This window comes from Microcaecilia unicolor, chromosome 6 (assembly GCF_901765095.1).
Source record: "Microcaecilia unicolor chromosome 6, aMicUni1.1, whole genome shotgun sequence".
In the NCBI taxonomy this organism is placed as follows: domain Eukaryota; kingdom Metazoa; phylum Chordata; class Amphibia; order Gymnophiona; family Siphonopidae; genus Microcaecilia; species Microcaecilia unicolor.
In genome coordinates, this window is record NC_044036.1 from 62,686,584 (window position 1) to 62,709,368 (window position 22,785).

Here is a 22,785-nt window from a genome sequence, read left to right on the forward strand (position 1 = left end):
GACTGATGGGTTGTGCACGCCTTCCAGCAGGTGGAGACTGAGAAAAAAACTGACTCTAGCCAGCCAATAAGAGCCCTTGCCAGCTAGAGAAAGATCCAGTAATAAGGTACCAAAGCAGAAGGAAAGGCATAGAAGAAATAGAAGACCTGTGCATCCAAAAACCTGAGCAGCTACCGGCACATTGCCAACAATGGGTGAGTGCCTTCAAACACATCATGGTCCTTCATACAGGACATTTCAATAAGATTCTTTGTTTGTTTGTTATTTTATTTATTTAATTTATTTTTATTTAATATAGACCAAGAAACTAACAACACGGCCCCGAACAAACATAGATATCTGAAGGGAGGGATCTGGGCCGGTCTGGAGGGACTAAAGGAAAGAAAATTAGCAGGTAAGGCCTAATTTACCCTTCCTTAGCGTCCCTCCGGACCGGCCCAGAATGTGACTGATGGGAAGTAAAAGCAGTGAAAATATGGGAGGGACCCTAGCAGTCCCGCCGACAAAAACGCATGCTTCAAAACGAAACCTGCCGACGACTGAGGACGTCAAAACGTCAGAGCTTAGAAAAAGAATGCAGAGATGACAAAATGGCCACCGTATCACTGTCTTGTGGAGGCCCCAGACCACACTCTGTCTACAAGACTATATGACCTGTTGCAGAACGAGCTCCAAAATGCTGTAGAACAAGTTTCCCCGAAAGAAGATAAGCCTAAGTACTCTGTACTTAAAATCATCGAGAAATAAATAGGTTTAGAGGCCATGAACCCCTTACGCCTATCTCAAAATACAACAAAGAAGAAGATCAACAGATGTAACCAGAAAAAAATCAAAATAGTGGATGAACCCCCATTTGACATCCAAACACTTCAAATGCCACTGTTTCTCTGAGCCAAAAAAGGAACGTAACCAGGCAAGGCCATCAGCTGAGAAGCATAAAAGCAAAATACCACTTGGAGAGATAGGAAGGAACTGGCCGGAATACTACGCGATCGGAACAGAAGTCCAAGAAAAGCGATACACACAACACCTGCAACTCCGAAACTTGCCTAGCGGAAACAATGGCCAGCAAAAATACTGCCTTCAAAGCCAAGCCTTTCAGAGTACAGGACGACAAAGGGTCAAAGAGAGGCTTAGTAAGAACTGCCAGAACGAAATTCAGACCCCAACGAGGAAAAGTACATCGCTAGGGAAAAGGAAGGAGATTAACCGCGCTCAAAAAACGCACCACAGCTAGAAAACTAGCTAAAGACCTCCTCCAGATACCATCCCAAAAGGACGAGAAAATCGCAATCTGCACCTTAAGAGAAGCGAAAGGAAGAGCTTAGATCAAGTCCCTCTACACAAATGTAACCTTACATAACCGAAGCACGAAAGGAGATTTGTGCATGAGCTTTAGCCTATCCTCAAGATCCTCCAAGAGCGCTCATCAATCAAAGAAGTAATGAGCTAAGAAAAATAACCCCTGCTAAACAATTGAGGCCATTCAAGAGCCAGGCCGTAATACAGCAGAGAACCGGATTCGGATGAATGACAGGACCTCGCTGCACCAGAAGTTTGAAAGAAAAGTTCACCAAAGGACGTGGAAAACCGGCACACCATGGACTTCGAGACCACACCAGTGCTACCAAAATCAGACATTCCCTGTGTGTGTCGACCTTCCAAAAGAAGACACCCTATCAGAGGACAAGGAAGAAAGGCATACCTTAAACCAGCTGAGAAGCATAGTAGAAGAACGTCCACACTCTGCGCTTTGGAAATCTCATGACGACGGCAAAAATAGAGGAAATCTGCATTACTATCAGAGGACCACAGATCCAACCTGGGATACCCCCAACGATCTAGTAACAACCGCAACACCACTTAGATTGGCGACCACTCTGTCAAAATGAGCCTGTAACGACAGAGAAAAGGTGCTTGAACATTTAGGACCCATGCTACATGAGCCACTGAAAGAGCCACCTGATGAACGTGCGGCCCTTGAAACAATAGCAATGGGATTCACTCCAACGGTAGAGTCCTCATTCCTCTTTGCGGAATGATAAAAATATAACCGCTGCGACATTGCCCAAGATTACACGAACTACTCAGCCTGTCAGTAGCAGAAGAACCCCGAGGAGCGCCAGACGAATCGCTCTGGTCCCCAACCGGTCTAATTGATAATAATGTCTTCTGAAAAGACAGAGACCCTGACCAAACTGCTTCAGAAAATGAACTCCCCGGCCGAGGAGACTGGCATCCTCCGACACTCCAGACTAACAGAGATGATTCAAATGCATATCTTTGGACAAATGAAAGTGCCAAAGCCACCAATGTAGACTGGTCCTGACCTGGAAAGAAAGAAGCAAAGACTGATGAAAGGAAACTTTCTGAGATAACTATCTGGGCAGTTGCGACCTCTGAAGAGACTCCAAGAAAATCCTAGTGCAAGGCACTGCCTACATCGGTACTGCCATGGTTTCCCAAAACCTGTAGAAACAATCTCTTTCCGATGGACTGAAAATCTGCCAAGAGTGACGAAGTTTAGCCTGGAGCGTGATGACTCGAGGCCACAGTAAACACTCGACTCTGGCTTATGGGAAACCTAACTCTCAGAGGCTCTATCGACTAAGAGGGTAGAAGACGGCTCCTGTGCCTAACTAGTATCCAAGATAGGAACTGCAAGAATTCTGCCCCCCGAGCTGTCACCAGAAGACTCTCGTGACAAGAGTTTGCCCAGAATAACCAATTATCCAACTGAAGATGCAACAAAATGCCCCTTTGTTCTGAGAGCTGCCACTACAGCTACCATAACTTTAGTGAAAAAAGGAAACAAAAATCTGCAGGGGAAATAGAAATGTGAAAGTAGGCTTCTGAATGAAACAAGAGAAGTCAGAAACTCCCCTGACCACACTGCGACAAAGACAGGCCGCAAAGTCCCCCTTCGAAAGAGGGCCACTAGAGGTCTTGAGCGACCGGCAAGAAATCTAAAATCGAAGAGAAAATGGGGGAAAGACCTTGTCACTGAACTGTCCGAGGGAAAGAAATTGGACAAAGGTCCAGACGCCTACAGAGAACCGCTCTGATGGCCAAGAGTTTGATGCGAGCCCTGGAAAGAGATACTGGAGTAAACTGAAATGCGTACCCTACTCGCATAATCTGCAATACTCAGCAATCCAAAGAAAGGTAGACTCGCCTCTCTTGAACTGGCGCCAAGCGAGCGCCTACAGGGAGCAGAGGCAGTACCTGCACCCCTGCATTGCCAAGAGCAGGAGAAGCAATGGATAAAAATCTGACAGCAAGAAGACCCATAATAGCAGACTAATACTAGAGTGCTATAAAAAGTATAACTCATGAGAATTGCCTCAAACTAGCACGTAAACTCCCAGTGACCTGTTACAAAGAACTCCCATAGAGATCAGAATTCCAAGAGATGCAACTGGAAAACGCTGCAGAAAATTAGCACCCACCACCTAAAGTAAAACCAGACATTTAGTGGGTAGTCTGGATGCAGATGTGGGCATTGCTGGAGACCGGACACACCTGAAGGACCTACAGAGTGTAAATGCAAAATAGTAGTAGTCTTAATAGTGCCTCCAGTGTGACAATGCTTATGCTCTGAAAAACTCAATTAGGCTTGATTATAGGAATTTGATCAGCCAAAAAAAAGGAACTAGAAGCTGTAGCTGGTTCGACTTGGCTAATCAGGGCCGAGAGCAGGCACTGAACCAGAAAAATAGTAGCAGTAGTAGTAGTAAGAGGTAGGTGCCAGCTGCGCACCCATCCCCAAATGCCACTGACTGGACATGGCTCAGCACTGGACAAAAATCATAAGGACAATTATATACTGAGGCTGGAAAACTGTATCAAGAGCAGCGTATGCCAGAATATGTCACCCCACTAAAAAGTGGATAAAGGAGAGGGAGAGGAGGGGAAAGGAGGAGAGATATATGCAAAAAATGCCTGATTATATACTTATATATACCGCTGTCCAGAAGGGAGCATAAGACTACAACCAAAGTGGCCACCTGCAGAGCTACATGAAAGTAGCAAAAATAAAAACACATACAGAACCCACTTATATTCTATTCCTCTTGTTTTTAGTAAGTCTGCCTGCTAATAAGTTCCCCCTGCTGTTATATCAAGGATGTAAGCTCAATGAGCAGGGACTGCCAATTTGTATATGTTGTACAGCGCTGCGTATGCCTTGCAGTGCTATAGCAATGATAAGCAGTAGTGGCATTGCAGAGAGAGCAATGCAAAGCGCTGCATGACCTGCTAGGTCTTGACCACCTTTACTCAACTGGTAAATACCTTATGGGAGGCCCATATAAGAAACATAAGCAAGCCAAAAAATCCCCTCAGCCGCAAGCTCCCGCCTCGTAGGCAAGGCACCAGACTCTCTCATCAGAATGCTGACAGTTGTCACTGCACGCACTTCTGCATCCAATATGACCTCCAAAATGGCGGCAGTTCCCGCCAAAATCGGAACCGAAGATGAAAACGCGAGTAGCGGCAGACCAACGGACTTGAAGTCGGACACCCCCTCCGACAGCGCAACCGCAAAACGGAACCAGAACCTTGGACCTTTTTTGTTAAACCAGCGCAAAAGCAGCAAACACAGCCGTTCCTAAAAACCGCATCGCTGATAGAAACAGCGGCGGAGTTCATCTACAGAGTGAAAACAAAGGACAGGGAACAAAAAACAGCTGATCAGGAAACATCTGAGCGCTCCGGAGCAGCCCTGCTAGTTCTTACTGCCCACAAACGGCTCTGCTAAGCCAGCAGACCGGGAGGCTCGCTTCTTTCAGTCAATTATTTAATTATTTATCATTTAGATTAAGCCGCTGCCTCTCCCATCCTCCACAGCCGCCCCCCCTGAGGTGCTTGAGGAAATCTTTATATTGCTTAGAAAAAGCAAAAACAAGCTAGCAAAGTCAAATTAGCCAGCAAGAGGGAGAAAAGCTTTTTTTTTTTTTTTTAAGTAGCTGCCTCTCCCTACCTCTACAGTTCTTACAACGAAGAGCTGGAGGAAACTCACATCAGTCAGACTGCTCCTGACAACAGTCTGCTTTCCAAAGCATCAGAAATTAGGACAGAATGCTTTTACTTCAGGGAGGAATGGGGGGGGAGGGCCTACCGAGTGTGACACCCCCGAGGCTCTGAGGGACCCCCACGGGTTTCAGGCTTCAAACAGCAGGTTTTTGTTATATCTCTTCAAAAATGCACAGGGACACAGACGAAAATTATACCAACACTCAACAAAAGAGAGAAAAGAAAAGTATAGAAAAGTCTGAGACTGAAGGGCTCACCACCTTCCACCTGCTGGAGACTGAGATTACTGGATCTTTCTCTAGCTGGCAAGGGCTCTTATTGGCTGGCTAGAGTCACAGTTTTTTTCTCAGTCTCCACCTGCTGGAAGCCGTGCACAACCCATCAGTCACATTCTGGGCCGGTCCGGAGGGACGCTAAGGAAAAGTCCAATATGGGCAACGTTTAGTAATGTTACAAAGATTATTTATTTGAAGAGATGACAAAGGACGAATCGAATGCTTAATTCTTGAAGACATGAATATGCGCCATCGAGTTGCACGACTGAGGTCCTGATTGACAGATTCATTAAAAAGGTGTATATTTTGTATTCCAGTATATTATTCAAAGGTGTATATTCATCACTGGAAGTTATAAAGTTCAACTTGCCATTACAATTGGGTATATTATAAAGTATGCATTTACATTACAACTTCTTCCCTGCTCCATTCAAACTATGCCCCCAGGAACGCCTATGTGCAGATCACTTAAAGGTGTTACTGCTGTTATCCACATGTATACATCTATGAACGTATTTACCCATGTAATTTTATAAACTAATAACGGGAAAGAGAAAAGGATTTGATATTCTGCCCTTCAAAGCAGTTTATAAAATTATACACTGGTACGTATTTAGTATCTGGGGCAAAGGAGGGTTAAGTGACTTGTCCAGAGCCACAAGGCTTTACACATGGAAAATGCTGTATCAAATTACTTCCTTAAAAGTTTAAATTACTCCAGATCTTTACCTTTTAAATAAAAAAAATTTGCTATGTGCATCAGAACTATTATTTGCATATCATTAAATAAGGTTTACACACAATGTGAACACATTTTAATAAAATTTTACTTTTTCATGCATGTTCTGCATTATTAAATACACAGATATTCCATATAATTGACTCCGAATCTTGAAAAATAAAATCCACCACAGATCTGCTAAGGCTATCCTTAGCTGCAAGAAACTGAGCAGAGATGGGGGACTGCTTAAGTACATTAAAAGAAATACTGGATTTATTGAGCCAGCCATAGCACCACAAAATCAATTACTTAACAGCTGAAGACTTGCTTCTACCATTAGTTAATCCAATTAGTGTGCTGGCCACAAGAATTTATCCTGGGGGAAGGGAAAGAAGCATGTCCATGCGACACAAAAGCTTAGGAGAGGAAATATGAAGATTCATTAGTTTGGGAACAATTTATAGACCAGGAATAGTTCCAAACAAATAAAATGATTCATGAAATAAGCCTGAAAAACCATTTTGACCAGTGCAACTAAACAGATTTAAAAAGAAAAAAATAAAGAGATCATATTGAGCCCTAAGTACATATTCATGAACAGGAAACAAACAAAAAAAAATGTACAGCACCATTAGCGAGATATTGAGTAGATCCTAGAGCAGTGGTTCTCAACCTTTTGAGTTGGGACACACCTCTGACAGACAGTGCACTCACATGTGACACTCAGGCATATTTTCAAAGCACTTAGCCTTCCAAAGTTCCATAGACTGTATCCATCACCCTTGGACTGACATAGCATAGCAATTCTTATTAATCAAATGTAAACGTGCTCCGTAGCTACAAAAACCCTACCGTCCCCAAACCAGAGCTGCAGAACACAACTAGGACATTTCTCAATAGAAGTCATTACACAAATTTTTTTTTCTGATTCTCATGTCATTGGACTAAACATAAATCTCTCCACTACCAGGACACTGTAAAATACAAAATCTGAAAAAAGAAATCTTTACATATAGCAAATCTGCCATACAACAGTTCATATGATTCAAACAGCAAAAACCCTACCCACAAATAGGCAGCACTACCAATATAACATTGGGCCCTGGAACACCAATACATCTACTCCTGCTAAAAGGGATGACAAATTTGAAATAGAAACATGAAGACAAAAGTTGCACTGGGAACCCCAAGAATTCAAACTTGGCACATACTGCAACACTGGAGAAACAAAAAAAAAAGAAATGCATTTCCTTTTGTACCGAATACAATACAAAGACAGCTGTAATGCGTATTTCCAAAAGCTAACATATTCCAAATACAGTCAAAAGCAAAGCATTTTCCCCTACATATAGTAAAAACTTTTATAGGTATATTAGAAGCAAGAAGCCAGTAAAAGAATCAGTTGGACTGCTAGATGACAAAGGGGTAAAAGGGGCACTCAGGAAAGACAAGGCCAAAGCAGAGAGATTAATGAATTCTTTGAGCTGATCTTCACCAAGTAAGATATGGTATTCAATGCTGATGAGTCTGACAAACTGAAACAAATCTTTGTAAACATGGAAAATGTAATGTGGCAATATGACAAATTGAAGTGTACCAAATCACCTGAATCGGATGGTATACATCCCAGAGTACTGAAAGAATTGAAAAATGAACTTGCAGAGCTATTGTTAGTAATATGTAATTTATCTTTAAAATCAAGCATAGTATCAGGTGGCAAATATAATGGCAATCTTTAAAAAGGGTTCCAGAGGTGATCTGGGAAATTATAGACCGGTGAGCTTGAGGTCAGTGTCGGGCAAATAGTACAGACTATTATAAAGAACAAAACTACAGAGAATATACACAGGCATGGATTAATGAGACAAATTGCCAACATGGATTTAGTAAAGGGAAACCTTGCCTCACCAATCTACTACATTTCTTTGAACGGATGAATAAACATGTGGATAAGGGTGAGCTGGTCGATATTGTGTATCTTGATTTTCAACAGGCATCTGACAGAGTACCTCACAAAAGACTCCTTAGTTGTCTCTTTTCCAAGCTGAAGAGCCCTAACCTCTTAAGCCTTTCTTCATGAGAAGAGTTCCATCGACAATCATTTTGGTCAACCTTCTTTGAACCTTTTCTAATTCTGCTATATCATTTTTGAGATACAGTGATAAGAATTGCACATAATACTCAAGGTGAGGTTGGACCATGGAGCAATACAGAGGAAATAAATAATCTCTGTCTTAATCAAATCTATTCCTTTCCTAATTCCTTGTATTTTGTTCGCTTTTTTGGCTGCCACTGCACAGACTTTAATGTACTGTCTTCAATGACACCTAGATCTTTTTCCTAGGTGGTGACTCCTAATGTGGAACATGGCATTATGCAGCTATAATTTAATTTATCCTTCCCAATGTGCATCACTTTGTACTTAACCACATTAAATTTCATCTGCCATTTGGTTGCCCAGTCTTTCAGCCTCCCAAGTTCCTCCTGCAATTTCTCAGTCTGCATTTAATTTAACAACTTTCAAATAATTTTCTGTCATCTGCAAATTTATTTCACTCATCATTTCTATCTCCAGATCAGTTATAAACTTGTTGAAAAGAACTGGTCCCCAGTACAGATTTGTTTTATCCATGTCTTTCTTACAGGGATATGCTTGCATGGGAGGTTGGGGGGGGGGGGGGGGGGGAAAGAGGGGAAAATGGGAAACATTCTCTACTCCCATGCTACCATACAACTTCAAATGGGGGATTTCCTAGCCCAGGGCCATATTAATGAACACAACTCATTAATGTGGCCCTGTGTAAAACAAAGTTTGCCTGACCCTGTTCCAAGGATATATCCCACCTGCCAGCCACAGACCATTACTACTTGAAAGATAAAAATCACTCTTTCTCCAGGACAACAAGTGCACTATTCTTAAGTGGGTTGACAGCTTGGACAGAGAATTCTGGAAGATTCAAATGCATAAAATGCTCACAACAGAATGGATGATAAAAAGAGATCTAAAGAAAAATCCCCCCTAATTACTCTTGAGAGTTTGTTTTTGGTTAAAAATACAAAGAGAAGCTTTCTTACAAACTAAATGGGGTTCCAAAAAATCTGAGAGCCCAACTTCAAGCTTTGTTTTATTTTAGTCAGTATGATGTGTATTTTTATTTTGTCTGATATGTTTTGTGTTATTAAGATTATTGTGTATGTTGCAACTGTTATCTATCTACAATAGCTGGATAGTGTGCAATAAAAATGTTCTAAATAAAATAATTACTTCTGAGATGCAAACTAATCTAAAGCTTAGTAAATGTGTAATTCACACCAACTGAGCTTATGTTCGCTCCTAGATTTCACTCTTGTCCGCCACAGTCCATCAAGTAGGTGATAAAAGGGTAATGGAAAGGATACTGTAATATAATTGGATGCCTTGAACCGCTAATGGTATACGCAAGTTTCAGTGCAGGCGGGTAGGTCCCAGGAAGAGAAGAGTTTATTTTACGCTTGGAAACTACATGTGTGGAGTGCATGAAATATTTATTGTCAGTCTGAATGTGTGTTATGTGTGTCAGTCAGCTGCACTGTATATTAATACATGATCATTGCATGTGCTGTGAATAATAAAAAGAAATCATAAAAGCAGAATAAGAATCAGAAATAAACAGGCACTATCTACCTAATTCTATATATAGTGCTCAAAATTGCAACACAAATTTGGGGGTGCATCCCAATTGTGTGTGTAATTTAATAGCGTAACAAGCCAATTGGCTTTGAAGGTAATTTTTTTACATTGGAAATTCCTGAACCAGGTCACACATCAGGAATGGTGGAATTTGTTGTTCCAAAACTTATGTATGAAACATATCTTGCAAAAATCACTTAAGTTTGACTTGCATGTGAAAAAATGGTCTCCCCTTGTATCTTATTTTCAAAATGTACCACGCTGTGCTTAATATCACTAGCTGCTGTTCTTTTACTGGATATGGAATGTTAATGTTTTTTGTGTTTTTTTTTCTCCCTCTTCCTTTCTTCTATTGCCTTATACGCCGTGTATACTGTTTGTTGCACAGTGGTTTGTACTGTATTGAAAACCAATAAAAATATTAAACAAGACAAGCCAATTAGCACCGATAACTGGGTGCTATTATTGGCGCTAATTGGCAATTGGAATTTATGCACATATCTTTAAAGGTCACTATTCTATAAAAGATGTGCGTATAAATTTTTCCACGCAAATCTGAAGGGACATGAGCAGGTCAGGGGTGTTTCTAAGATTTGCACACAGCATTACAGAATTCAGGGTACCCACAAACACCAGACTTCAATTAATGTAAATCCTCATCCCCAAAACTGGGTGTGTATGCTGGCACTAAGCACTATTCTATACGCAGCGCCCAACTTGGAGTGCAGTTTATAGAATAATGCTTAGCACACATTTTGGTATCCAAATTTGAATGCCATTTACAGAATTGAGTCCTATATTTGCTAGGAAAAACTCTGCTTTTTCTTAATATGTTTTTTTCAATAGGGAGCATGGGAAATATAAATTGAGCCCTGGTAAGGATGGATTTGAGTTCTACTCTAAAAACACCGTGGAGAATAGAGGGACCAGGAGCCCCAACATTAGAGGAATGAGAAAAGAATGGGTGGAGGTAAAATTCCAAACTGCTGCTCTGCGGAGATCATCAATGGAGGAAAGCCTTAGCTGGCTGACCAACTCCATGGCCTTAATGTTATCAAAGGTCTGGGCTACGTGGATGTAACAGAAGGAGAAAAATCTGCTACTCAACTAGAAACAGAGCACTTTGACATACTTCCAAGGTACTGAAGGGTCAAAAGAAACAGTTACAATTCTTAGATTTCGCTATTGTCAAATATAGTTCTAAGAAGATTAAATTAAGAGTACTAGATCATACATCTAGGACGATACATCTCAATTTTACAAAGAATACATATATTAATTAACAGTACCCAAAGCATATTTCCAGAATAAGTAAGTTTTGATCGCTTTCTTAAAATAATCAAAACTAGATAAAGCTCTAATTTTATCCAGAAGCAATGACCTGAGGGAAACTGCTTGACAGAGGATGTGTGTACTTTCTATAAGCTTCTGTGACAACTCTCCTGCAAGCCAGGAAATGAAAGGTCTTTTTACATTTAATGTGGCCTAGGCAGTAGATTGCTTAAGGAGAAAAACCAACACCACTTTAGGCAGGAGGAATTTAGGCTGGTGCTTTGCAAGTATCCTATTATGATGAAAACAGAGAAAAGGTGGATAAGGCACAAGGGTTTGGAGTTCATCAGCTTTAAATGCTGAAGTAACTACCACAGAAACACATCTCTCTTATGCTCATAGGAGTCTATAGGCTCAAAGGGGACTTTCGTTAGCTGGCTAAGGTACTGCAAGAGGACAAACAGATTCAAATGGAAGCAAGCCCTGCATGAATCTGACAGCTAGAGTTTCTGTAAGGAACTGACGTTTCCTTCTACACATTGGTGATAAATTCTGAACGATGTGCAAAATATTATTACAATTTCATTGAAAAAACCTCCTCTCAATATGGCGCAAAGGAAGTATGCTGTGGAATAGTGTGTGACCTTTAGCCAGTGAGATGTACAACTTTTAGCCAGAAAATCTGCACTGGTAAAATTCGTTATACCTCTGCAAATCACTTTTGATTTTCCACTGATCTCCTTCCTCGTATGCAGCTGGACTTTAGTTTTGAATACTTACTTTTTCAATATATGTAGTAATTTCTGTTTTTGTTCTGTTTTCTTTATATTACATTACAAGGGTTAATCCTTGGAACTTTATACAAAAATTGCAATCAATCCATCCATAAAAAGAAAATTAGCGAATAGCACCGAACGAGTAAGTCAGCGGCCAGTTAAATCGTTTTGAATATCGACCAGTATACCTCTTATCACTCTAGATATCTACTGTAATATAATGGCATGTTTTATTTATATATATAATTTTGTATTTTGGGGAGTTGTATTTTGATTTGTACTTTTTAGACTTTTAAATCTTGTACTTTGCCTAGAACTTATCGGTTAAGAGGAATGTAAATGTCAATATTTCTTCAAACTGATTTTACAGGCCTCTTGTCTATAAGAACCAACTTTACAGCAGTAGTTCTCAAATGTACTTCCAGACCGCAAGTTTGTGTCAAACATTCCTCAGGATTTCTGAATTTATGAGCAGCGTCAGCCTGACAACTGCAGAAGACCCATAAACACAAATGAGACCTCATGTGTTTCTGCCATCAGCTTGTATGCTAAAGTCATCCTCTTCCGCAGCTTGTTGTGGATGGTGGGGGATGTAGCAGGGAATATAGCTGGAAGAGGAGGATTTTTTGATATACTGAACTGATGGCTTTTATTTTAATTTGGATGGGGTAGTGCGATCATTGTGTAATTAATATACATTTGAAGTTTTTAACATCTTGCAAAACCACTTTGTATTTCTTATGGGAAGAGGTATATCATCTCATTTCTTCCGCATAACATGCGGTGCTCTGTTGTTCTATTAATAAGCATTAACTGCTATAAAATATACACATTTTATATAATATGCAAATAGACTTATCTCCAGTGCAGCCCTTCAGCTATTAAAAACATATGACCCAAGGATTCCTTTATTGAAAATGGAGAAAAATAGTCTGGAACAAAAAGAGAGGGTATACAGCAAACACAAACACAAAAAAAGCAACACTGGGCCAACAGGAGTATTTTATTGACAAATGACCCATTTGTCAATAAAATACTCCTGTTGTCCCAGTCTTGAAGGCCCAGTGTTGCTTTTTTTGTTTGGAAAAATAGTTTAGGCAATGCTAAACCAGGGCCACTGTCAGAGAAGCACGATACTGTAAGTAAAATACTCCATTTACCTGTTTCACAAGATTTGTACAAAGGCTTCTCCTCCACAGTCTTCCCTACTGGAGCTTTGCACGCAAACCTCCGCTTATGCAGCTGCATGGAGTAGTCAGTGGAATGTAAGGAATCCACATCATTAATCTCACTGGAAGGAGCCGTCTGCACAGCCCCCACACATTCTGAAGCACATGGAAGGCCTCCAGTAGGCCCAGGCACTCTAGCCCTATCAGGATCACACACCATCTTCTGTAAAGCGAAGGCATGAGTGTCAGAATTCAGAAGGCAAATCCCTTCAAGACAGGGAGCTCGATGCAATTCGGGTTCATCCTCTTCAGGAATGGGATTATACCAGATTTCTCCTTCATCATCTGCGTCATTTTCTTCATTGACATCAAATGCACAGTTTCCTACGGGGACCAAGCTGGTGGAGGGCGCGTGAATTTTTATAGTGCTACTCTGAGATCTGTCAGGGTTCTCGTGTGGAATAGGAAGCCTCATAGGAGCTGGAAGCTTTCCGTGTCTCAGACTGGACGATTTGGGTACCTGGGAAATCTCGCCTGGATTCTTCATGCTAGCTTCTTCTGGAAACAGGGACCTCTGGGTACTCTGCTGGAGCCATTTGCGCTTTTTGGACACTGTGATATTGTTCTTTTGAAGACCCTTCTCATTGATTTTATTAGATTCAGAAACTTTAAATTCTTCTCCGATCAGAGAGGAGGCATACACGTTTTCAATTAAATCTGTTCCAAGAAAGGAAAACCATTATTAGTTCTAAAGAACAATTTGGCAGTTGACAAAAAATTATACACGCTAAATATAATAAAGCCCAGTTTTGCATAGGACATCCTAGTAGGGACATGCACAGTTCCCAAAGTATTGCATAAAAGGACTGTTGAACACAAGAGCCTTCTATAAAATATATATAAAGGTCACTGGGAAATATGGGACCATCTTTGGGAGAAGGCGTCTAAAAGTAGCAGATTCAAAATGTTGAGAATGGCCGATTTTTCAAGTCATCAGTTCATAAAGTTAAGGGCCCTGTTTACTAAACTGCGTTAGAGGCGCATGGAGTTTTTAGCGCGTGCTAATGCTAGAGATGCCATAGGAATATATGAGTGTCTCTAGCATTTAGCGCGTGCTAAAACCGCTAGCGCACCTTAGTAAACAGGGCCCTTAATGTTTAAACTTTTGTAACTTTTATTTTTTTCACATAAAAAGATAGGGTTTGGACTATTGGGTTTGGTCATCTTTTCCACAGATCACATATTTATTTAATTTTATTTAAAAGGGGTTTATTTACAAACTTTATGAAGAGATTCACCCAAGGCGGTGTACAGCAGGTACAGACTAACATAAAACTTGCAATTTCATATATGTGCAGCTGCAGCATGTCGAGTGGAATATTAGAAAGGGCACATTCAAACAAAAAAGGATGGCATCTCTCAGGATTCTGAATAAGTGCTAAAATTTACAAGCCTGGATGTTAAGAACCAATTAAGGAGCAGAGTGAAGTTTTTTTTTCCTTTTTACTTTGAGGTACTTTTAAACACCACAAAACTAAGCACAATTGCTCCCTCGATCACTCATGCAAGCCTCATGTCCAAATGAGCAGTCAACTGACAAGCCTGCATCAGAGCAGGTAGCAATGCCAGCTTCCAGTGGTTTTTTTGGTTGTTTTTTTTTTTAAGTATGCATGTGTTGCCATTGTAAAATTGTAAATACATACATACTCTTGGCAGACAACATGCCCTCTTGGAAATTGTTCATGCTGCAGATCTACATGTGCAAATATTAGCTTTCTAAAATAGCTATTTATATACACTGGTAATTTACACGTATAAAAGCCATATGAGCCTTCTAAAATAGTCTCCTATGTTGCAGAGTCTTGTGTAGTCACTTTTTTTTTTGTATTAACAAATGGAATTGTCAACTAGACTGAACACCAAGTTTTGGATTCCAAAATACCACATCCATTTCCAAATAATTCTATGGCAAGTACAAACTTTAACAGGATATGCTACATTTACTGAAACTCTAAACATCGGAGAGAAAACCTTTAGTTCAAGAGAGGAAAATGCACATCTTTGATGAAGAGATGTCGCCAATGAACCTGTATGCTTTTCCAAAACTTATTTTCACAATCTCCACGAAGGCAGAGAGGGGGCATTTAGGAACACAGGTAACAAGAAGTGTCTTCTTAAGAGGGGAAAAACACATTCAAAGAGGTATTTGCAAAGAAAAAATATATGTGCACATGTTTTTAAATTAAGAGAGGCAAGTTTTGACAAAAATAATTCTGGAATAAAAAGGCGAGTGCTACATCTGGAAGGTACCATGCAGGTATTTTTTTATTTGACAAACAAAAAAATTTAACATACAAAGCAACCTCCACAGGGAGGCTGTTCATCACACTGTTCCAAGACTTCCAGATCATTTCTGTTCAGCTCCTTTTCTATATATTCAGGTACTGAATGCTAAAAATTCACTAGGGTGATTCCTTCCATGATCAACACCCTCCTGACACTGTCAGCTTCTGATCAAATTAACCAGCTTTCCATTCTACCGGAGCACCATGTTATTTAGTTAAAACACAACTAGAGCAAAAATGATTTATGCCAAGTTGCATGCCGTTACATTGTCCTGCACAAAATAAGACCCAAAGCTTCTTAATGCAGTAATTCAATATGCAAATGCAGTCAGCCTCAGGACAGATACCCTGTGCTCTTCAAAACACAAGTTAGACTGGCAAGCTGCATGCTCCCCCCCCCCCCCCCAAAAAAAAAAGTAAAACCAAATATCACCCACAACAAACAACAAACATTATGCAACAGGTGGGGCGGAAACTTGGGACCAATATTAAGGATTAAAAAAAAAATGCAACACCCTCCATTCCTGAATGATCAATATAGTTCCATGGGGCGACTGCACCTCAAATGTTGTGTGCAATTCTGGTCACTGCATCTCAAAAAACATATAGCAGAATGAATTAGAAAAGGTACAGAGAAAGGTGACAAAAATGATAAAGGGAATGGGAGGACTTCCCTAAGAGGAAAAGTTAAAGCAGCTAGGGCTCTTTAGCTTGGAGAAAAGATGGCTGAGGGGAGATATGATAGCGGTCTATAAAATACTGAGTGGAATGGGTAGATGTGAATTGTTTGTTTACTCGTTCTAAAATACTAGGACTAGGGGGCACGCAATGAAGCTACTAAGTAGTAAATTTAAAACAAAATCACTCAATGTGTAATTAAAGCACATGTAGATATGAATTTTCAAAGCACTTTAGTAACCTATGGAGTGCAGAATTATAGGCTGAAAATGAGCCCCACAGCATCACTAAGACCATATTTCAGTGTTCAAACGTCTGCCTCCAAGTGGCTGTTCTGAAACACAGGAATGGAGGGGGAGGATTGTTTTAAAGGTGCAATTCCACAATTGCCATGTTACTATGAATCAGTGATTGTTTACTGTAGTTGTTAGAGCCGGTTTTCCCATTGGGGGGGGGGGGGGGCTTCATTTCTCTTCCATCTCCATCACATGCAGAAACTTCATTTCTTTTTTTTAGTTCAATTTCTTTATTAAAAATTTTTCAATACAAATAAATGAGAAAGAACTTGATAAGCTATACAATGAATAATAACAGTATAAAACAGAACAAGCAAGAAAAAGTAACCTACTGAGGGAACCTGTACAGTACATAAACATACGATTCAAAAGATTTGCAAAAACACATCAAACAGGCATCCACTGCTGTTTTACTGCATGGGAATTGGATCGCTGCTCTGTGGCAGCGGATACCGCTATAAGCGTGAACAAAAAAACACCTAACTATTACTGCATGGTGACTCGATTGAAGTTTGACTGGGTTGGATACCAGTATTGGTGTGCTTATCATGGGCGGATGTTGATAATGCTGTAATATATATAGCTTTATATCATTGCATTTGGGCGTTTTTTTAATAGCGCCATTATACAGGAGATGATTTGTTCTTGTCTCTAAATATATGTCCGATTGCAGATCGACTTCATTAATGAACAAAAACAAAAAGAACTGCTGTTATAAATGACTTAAATGTAGAAACAGCGGAAAAAACTTCAAAAAGCTTCCAGGCCTTGAATTGATCTGTCAAAGCTACATCGGGTCAAAAGACCCTACTTTCATCATAGGCAAAAAACCGCTATTACATAAAATATTTAAATTTTCTTATTTGACTTATCAATATGCTTTACTCATGGTACTATCCATGTTAAAGTGAGCACCACACTTATCTCCAATGGGAGAGCGTAATATGTTGTGCTGACCTGTTCTTCCAAAGTGTGCAATAGAGGCCCTGAAGCAGCCTTGCGAAACGCTGGCCATCGTCAGCCCCGCACCAGCATTGAAGAGAGAAGTTTTCAGCGAACTCAGAGATTTACGCTGTCCATGAAGCACCCGCTATTAAGATAAGTGTGGTGCTCACTTTAACATGGATAGTACCATGAGTAAAGCATATTGATAAGTCAAATAAGAAAATTTAAATATTTTATGTAATAGCGGTTTTTTGCCTATGATGAAAGTAGGGTCTTTTGACCCAATGTAGCTTCGACAGATCAATTCAAGGCCTGGAAGCTTTTTGAGGGTTTTTTCCGCTATTTCTACATTTAAGTCATTTATGACAGCAGTTCTTGATGATTTGTTCTTGTCCATGTTAATTTGAAGCACAAAATGTATGAATTATATTTATGTCATTCATGTTAAAGCTGATTGTGACAGCAAAGTGTTAGCATTTGTAGGTGAATGTGGTATGAATGGGATTAGGTGATGATTTTATAATATAGGAAAAGACTTTTTTGCTACAGCGTGAAGTCACTCTGGGCAATAAAATAAACATTTCAATATACTATAGCAGTCTGGAGTTTTATGTAAGTAATACAAGTAGAAGAGTCAAAACATGGATGTTGTGATCTAACAACAATGATGTTGTACGTCAAGTCAGATGAGCAGCTGGCAATGGATTTAATGGTTTGCCAAATTTCTAACCAAAAGGTGTGTACAGGAGCACATTCGAACAGCATATGCTTTAATGAGCCAGGAGATGTTGAGCAATGCCAGCAATGGTCATTTGGACTTAATTTGGCTCTCCACATTTTCTGGGTAGTCCAGATGGCATGTTGTAGAAAGAAAGACAGACAGTGAGACTGCATCACTCTGATGGAGCGCAAAGGCCTGTTAACAGTACTCCACCCAACGGATCAAACAGGTTGTAAAGATTCATCTTCAAAATCTGAACACCATGAAGTTAGAATTTCTGCTGAAGGGGTGAATAATTTGTCTCTAAAGATTTTATAGAAGGTGAATACAGTCTTGCCTTCAGATAGGGTTGCGTCACACCACTGCTTAATTGAGGCAGAGTTCGTAAATTAGACAAAAAGGAGGGGCCTTTAGTGAGTATATCATGAAGAGATGTCCTTTGAGACTCACGAGAACACAATGTAGTATACTGAGTAACAAAGTCTGAGAAAGCAATCAACTGGCCATGAGAAATGTCTTGGTCTAGTGACCAAATGGCACATGCTTGCCATGACTTCCAAAAAATAGACCGATCTTGATCATAAGTTTGGATTATTCCACAAATATATCTTAAATTTCTGAATACAGAGAAAATTCAGCAAGCTTGTTTAGGCAATATAGAGCAGTTTGAGGGGAAGAGAAATGTATCACAGTTTTTCACAGACCCTAATATTTCATTGTTCCAAGCTTAGAAATAGGTGTAAGTGAACAAACGGTTTCTTCTGCTTCCAATCATGTGAGCGCGTCATCATTATTACCAGTAGGAATGAACTAAAGCCAGAAAGCACCATATTTAGCAAAGGATGACAGGTGATAATGATAAAAATCAGGTAGGCTGAGACCATCATTAGGGCAACAGGCTTTAAGTTTAGACAAGGCAACACAAGTTTTTTTTTGTTTTTCCAAATAAATAAAGTCAGAAAATTTCCTATCAAACCAGTTATACAGAGATTTAGCACATAAAGAAGGTTAACAGAGAGTATGTAAGTAATTATAGGAACAAGTATCATTTTTAATAGTAGAGATTCTCCCCCACCAAGTCAAATTTAAAGGGGTACAATTACTGAGGGCTCTAGTGATGATATCTTTTATCCTGGCAATATTTAGGTTAAGGATCTGCTCAGGGTCTCTGTGAATAAGAATGCCGAGATATTTAAAAGCATTATGAGCCTATATAAATTTCATATGTTGAAAGTCAGAGGGAGATTAAAGATCATTCAAGAGGATGATTTCTGATTTATCTCAGTTACCTTTGTAACCAAAGAACAGTGAATAGGAAGAATAGGTTTTGTAAGAAATAAAATGACATCATCCACATAGGCAGCTAATTTAGGGTGTCTTTTACTAAGACACACTCACTTTTTTAGCACATGCTAAAATTGTGGGCACGCTAAACGTTAGAGACGCCCATAGCAATGCATCAGCGTCTCTAATGTTTAGCACGCCAATTTTAGAGCGCAATAAAAACGTGAGCGCCTTTGTTAAAGATGCCCACAATTTGATGATGTTTGGTTTGGATACCATGAATAGCAAAGAGGAGAGGTTCCAGGGTTATATTAAATAAAAAGGGTGAAAGCGGGCATCCGTGATGAAAGGGAATATCCTTTGACAGTGTTTCATTAACAAGAACCTTGTAAATTAGATTCCAATAGAGGGCTTGAATCCAGGCGATAAAGGAGTGTCCAAAACCATATCAATCCAGGACCTGCAGTGGGAAAGGCCATTCGACATGATCAAAAGCTCTCTCAGCAAGACCCACTACAGGCTCTGGAAGGTCTTAGCCATGCAATTAATGGCATGGAGAAGTCTTAGGTTATCATCTATATATCTGCAATTCATGAAGCCAACTTGACCAATAACATTATTCAATCTTTCAGTTAGAATTTTTGCAAGGATTTTAAAGTCTAAATTTAGGAGTGAAATGGGCCTATAATTCTGCACTTTAAATGTACCTCTTCCAGGTTTGGGGATAAGAATTACCGTGGCTTCACTGGATCTGTGTCATTTCTCAGGATGATCTCTGATAAAATTAAAATAGGTTAGTTGGTGTAGAGCTAGAAAAGATTTAATTTTTTTTTTTATAAAACTCGGGGGTGATACCATCAGAACTGGGTGCTTTGGTGGAAGCAAGAGTAGTAATAGCAGCAATTATTTCAATTTTCAGAGATGGGAGTCTCTAGATTTTTTTGAGCGATAGAGGAGAGAATAGGGTGATTAATGGTTTCCAAAAATTTAGAAACGTCTTGAGCAAATCTCTTAGCCTCAGACTCAAAAAGAGAGGTTTTATCCTTAGCTGAATGAACAGTCATTCCTGCATAGCTATATAATCTCTACTTCCTTCAAGAAACTTAGTCAAACGTTTACCAACTTTGTTATTACCCGAGTAGTGACCTGAAGTCTGTGTGAAAATGCCATTTTTGGCTTTGCTGGATTTGTTGATATGTAGTAGGATTAGGATCAACCATATGCTTTCTAACTCTTTAATATGATGTTCCTAGGTGTGTTCTTTAATAGAATTTTGTTTCTCCAAAACATCATAATAATTTCACCTTGAAGAAAGGTTTTACATGCTTCCCAAATAGTAGGTGGGGTATAGAGTTATTTCTAAGAAGAAACTCCTTACTAAAATTTGCAATTCTTTCAATAGAATCCTCATCATTTAGTATAGCATTAAGTATCCAGAATGACTGGGAACATGGGGTTGACTGAGTGAATATGTAAAGTGAGACTGCAGATCGGAGAAGTGGATTGGGTGGATAATGAAGATAATACAGAGGACAGAGGTGCAGATTAACAAATAACCTAACCTTGCATGTGTTATGAGGAGGAAAATAGTGTGTATAATCTCTAGTGGAAGAATGGAGAATTCGCCAGGCATCAACTAAATTTGCATTAATAATTACATTTTCCATTTCTAAAAGCATTGTCAATTTAGAAGGTCTACATAAAGATAAAGGAGATGTGGTGAGGCTCTTGCATGCTGATATCTAAGTAACTTGGTGACAATAGGCCTCTGAAATGTCACCAAGGGTACAGGCCTGGAAGGCATGTGGTGTGCTCTATTTCAAATGTGGGGGAAAGCTGGAGGTTGAGCATTTTTGGAAGCCAGTCCATGAGAAAAACAAACAATGAGATCTGAGCCTTCAGAGGACTCTGGCAACCCAAGGATCCATATGTTGCATCTCTGGTTTCTGCTGGACAAATCTTCAAAGTCTCTTTGTAACATTTGGATATCGCATTAGTGTTTTACAATGTAAGTTAGTTTGTCAGCAAAGGACTGAGATTGGGCATTTCCCTGGTGGGAGCAGAATGACCTGCTTATGTTCAATCTGGTGGCCTTACTTGCACACTTCTGGCAGATATCTGACGAGCCAGGGCATCTGTCCTCAATAGCTTCCGAGTTCTTGCACCTACAACAGGGGACACTAATTATAAGCCAGTATATCATTCAATTCCAGACCCTGGTTTCAGAGCTGTAATGGAATCAGGAAGCCCAGGTAGCCGTCTTTTGGCAGGGCACATCAAGGATGAACTGGCAGAACAGATCTTCACACAAGTTTGGATGACCTGGTTTCCTTATGCATCAAGGAGGATATCCGTTTTCAAGAGAGGGCTAAGGAACGTAGAGGCAAATGTTGCTCGACATGGTTGACACCCTAGTTTCAGGACCCCACAGACGCTAGCTCCTCCTGCCACCCTGGAGGAAGAAGTTCCCATGCAGATAGGACATACTTAACTTTCAGAGGAGGAGAAAAGGCGTCGAAGAATGCAAGACCTGTGCCTATAATGTGTGAACCTGGCACATTATATTAAGCAATGTCCCAGGAAACCAAGAAAATTGAGGCCTAGTAGTGGTGGGGGAGTTGTTCCAAGCTCTCTCATTACTCTGTCACCCTTCAACAAGATACACAAATCATTGTCCAGCCAAAAACTTTATGGATGAGCAGCTGATGCACCAATATGACAGTACTGTGAATCTCCTCAGAGAACCTCTCTATCTCCTTGGTCTACGGAGACCCACTGCCAGGGCATCTGTGGGCTATTACTTGACCTATTTCCCTTCATTTGGGTCCCCATCATCAAAACACGATAGAGTTCCATAAGGGAACGATAGAGTTCCATATACTCCCTATATATGGTCATCAGGTCATTTTGGGGCTTCCATGGTTCCAGAACCATGAATCTTGTATTGACTGGCGCTCCAGACATATTCTAGCCTGGAGCCCAACCTGCTCTCAGTCTTGCTTCATGCCTGTTCACCCTTGGCTAACCCTACCTAAGTTGGATTCACCTCTGCCTCTTGATCTGTCGGCTGCCTCTGCCTCCAACGTAGATGTTTCGGCACGAAGTAAGCCCTGAAACCTGACTGCGGCCCAAGGGCTCACCTACCCTGAGCCATGACAAGAGCAGCTTACAGAATAGCGCTTTTTTCGGTGTCATATGTAGAATCTAGCCCTGTATGTGCTGTCTGTGGAGGGTAGCTGGGGGTGGTGAAGTCGAAGCGGGAATTTTTGGGGGAATGGGGAGAATAAATAAAAGGGAGAGAGACAGTCTGAAATGAGGAATTCCCTAATTTCACTGTATGCAAGTTTCAATTCTACAGAAGTTGGGAACTCCTTCTCCCATAAAAAGGCATTAGGTCATTTTTTTGAGGGGAATATTTCTCTGGAATTCTCAGTCCAATTTGGCCCATTTGTCAAATCAATATTTCTTTTTGCCAGTTTTTCCCCCACATGCCAATTTTTATCCCATTCCATTAAATTTTCAGAGAAGAATTTTGTCCCCAGACACATATTTTCAACCTTTCTAACTTTCACCGAGTTGGAAAGAATATAAAGCAGTGC

At 40.2% G+C, this 22,785-nt stretch overlaps 1 protein-coding gene across 1 annotated transcript in view; it reads right to left on the bottom strand.

Moving 5' to 3' along the window:
- The window catches only part of SYDE2 (synapse defective Rho GTPase homolog 2), an 86,630-nt gene that overhangs the window by 50,010 nt on the left and 13,835 nt on the right, over nt 1-22,785 (bottom strand). Inside the window, exon 3 of the mRNA XM_030206952.1 lies at nt 12,909-13,634. Coding sequence (XP_030062812.1) covers nt 12,909-13,634 — 726 coding nt within the window. The remainder of the gene's footprint in view (nt 1-12,908; nt 13,635-22,785) is intronic.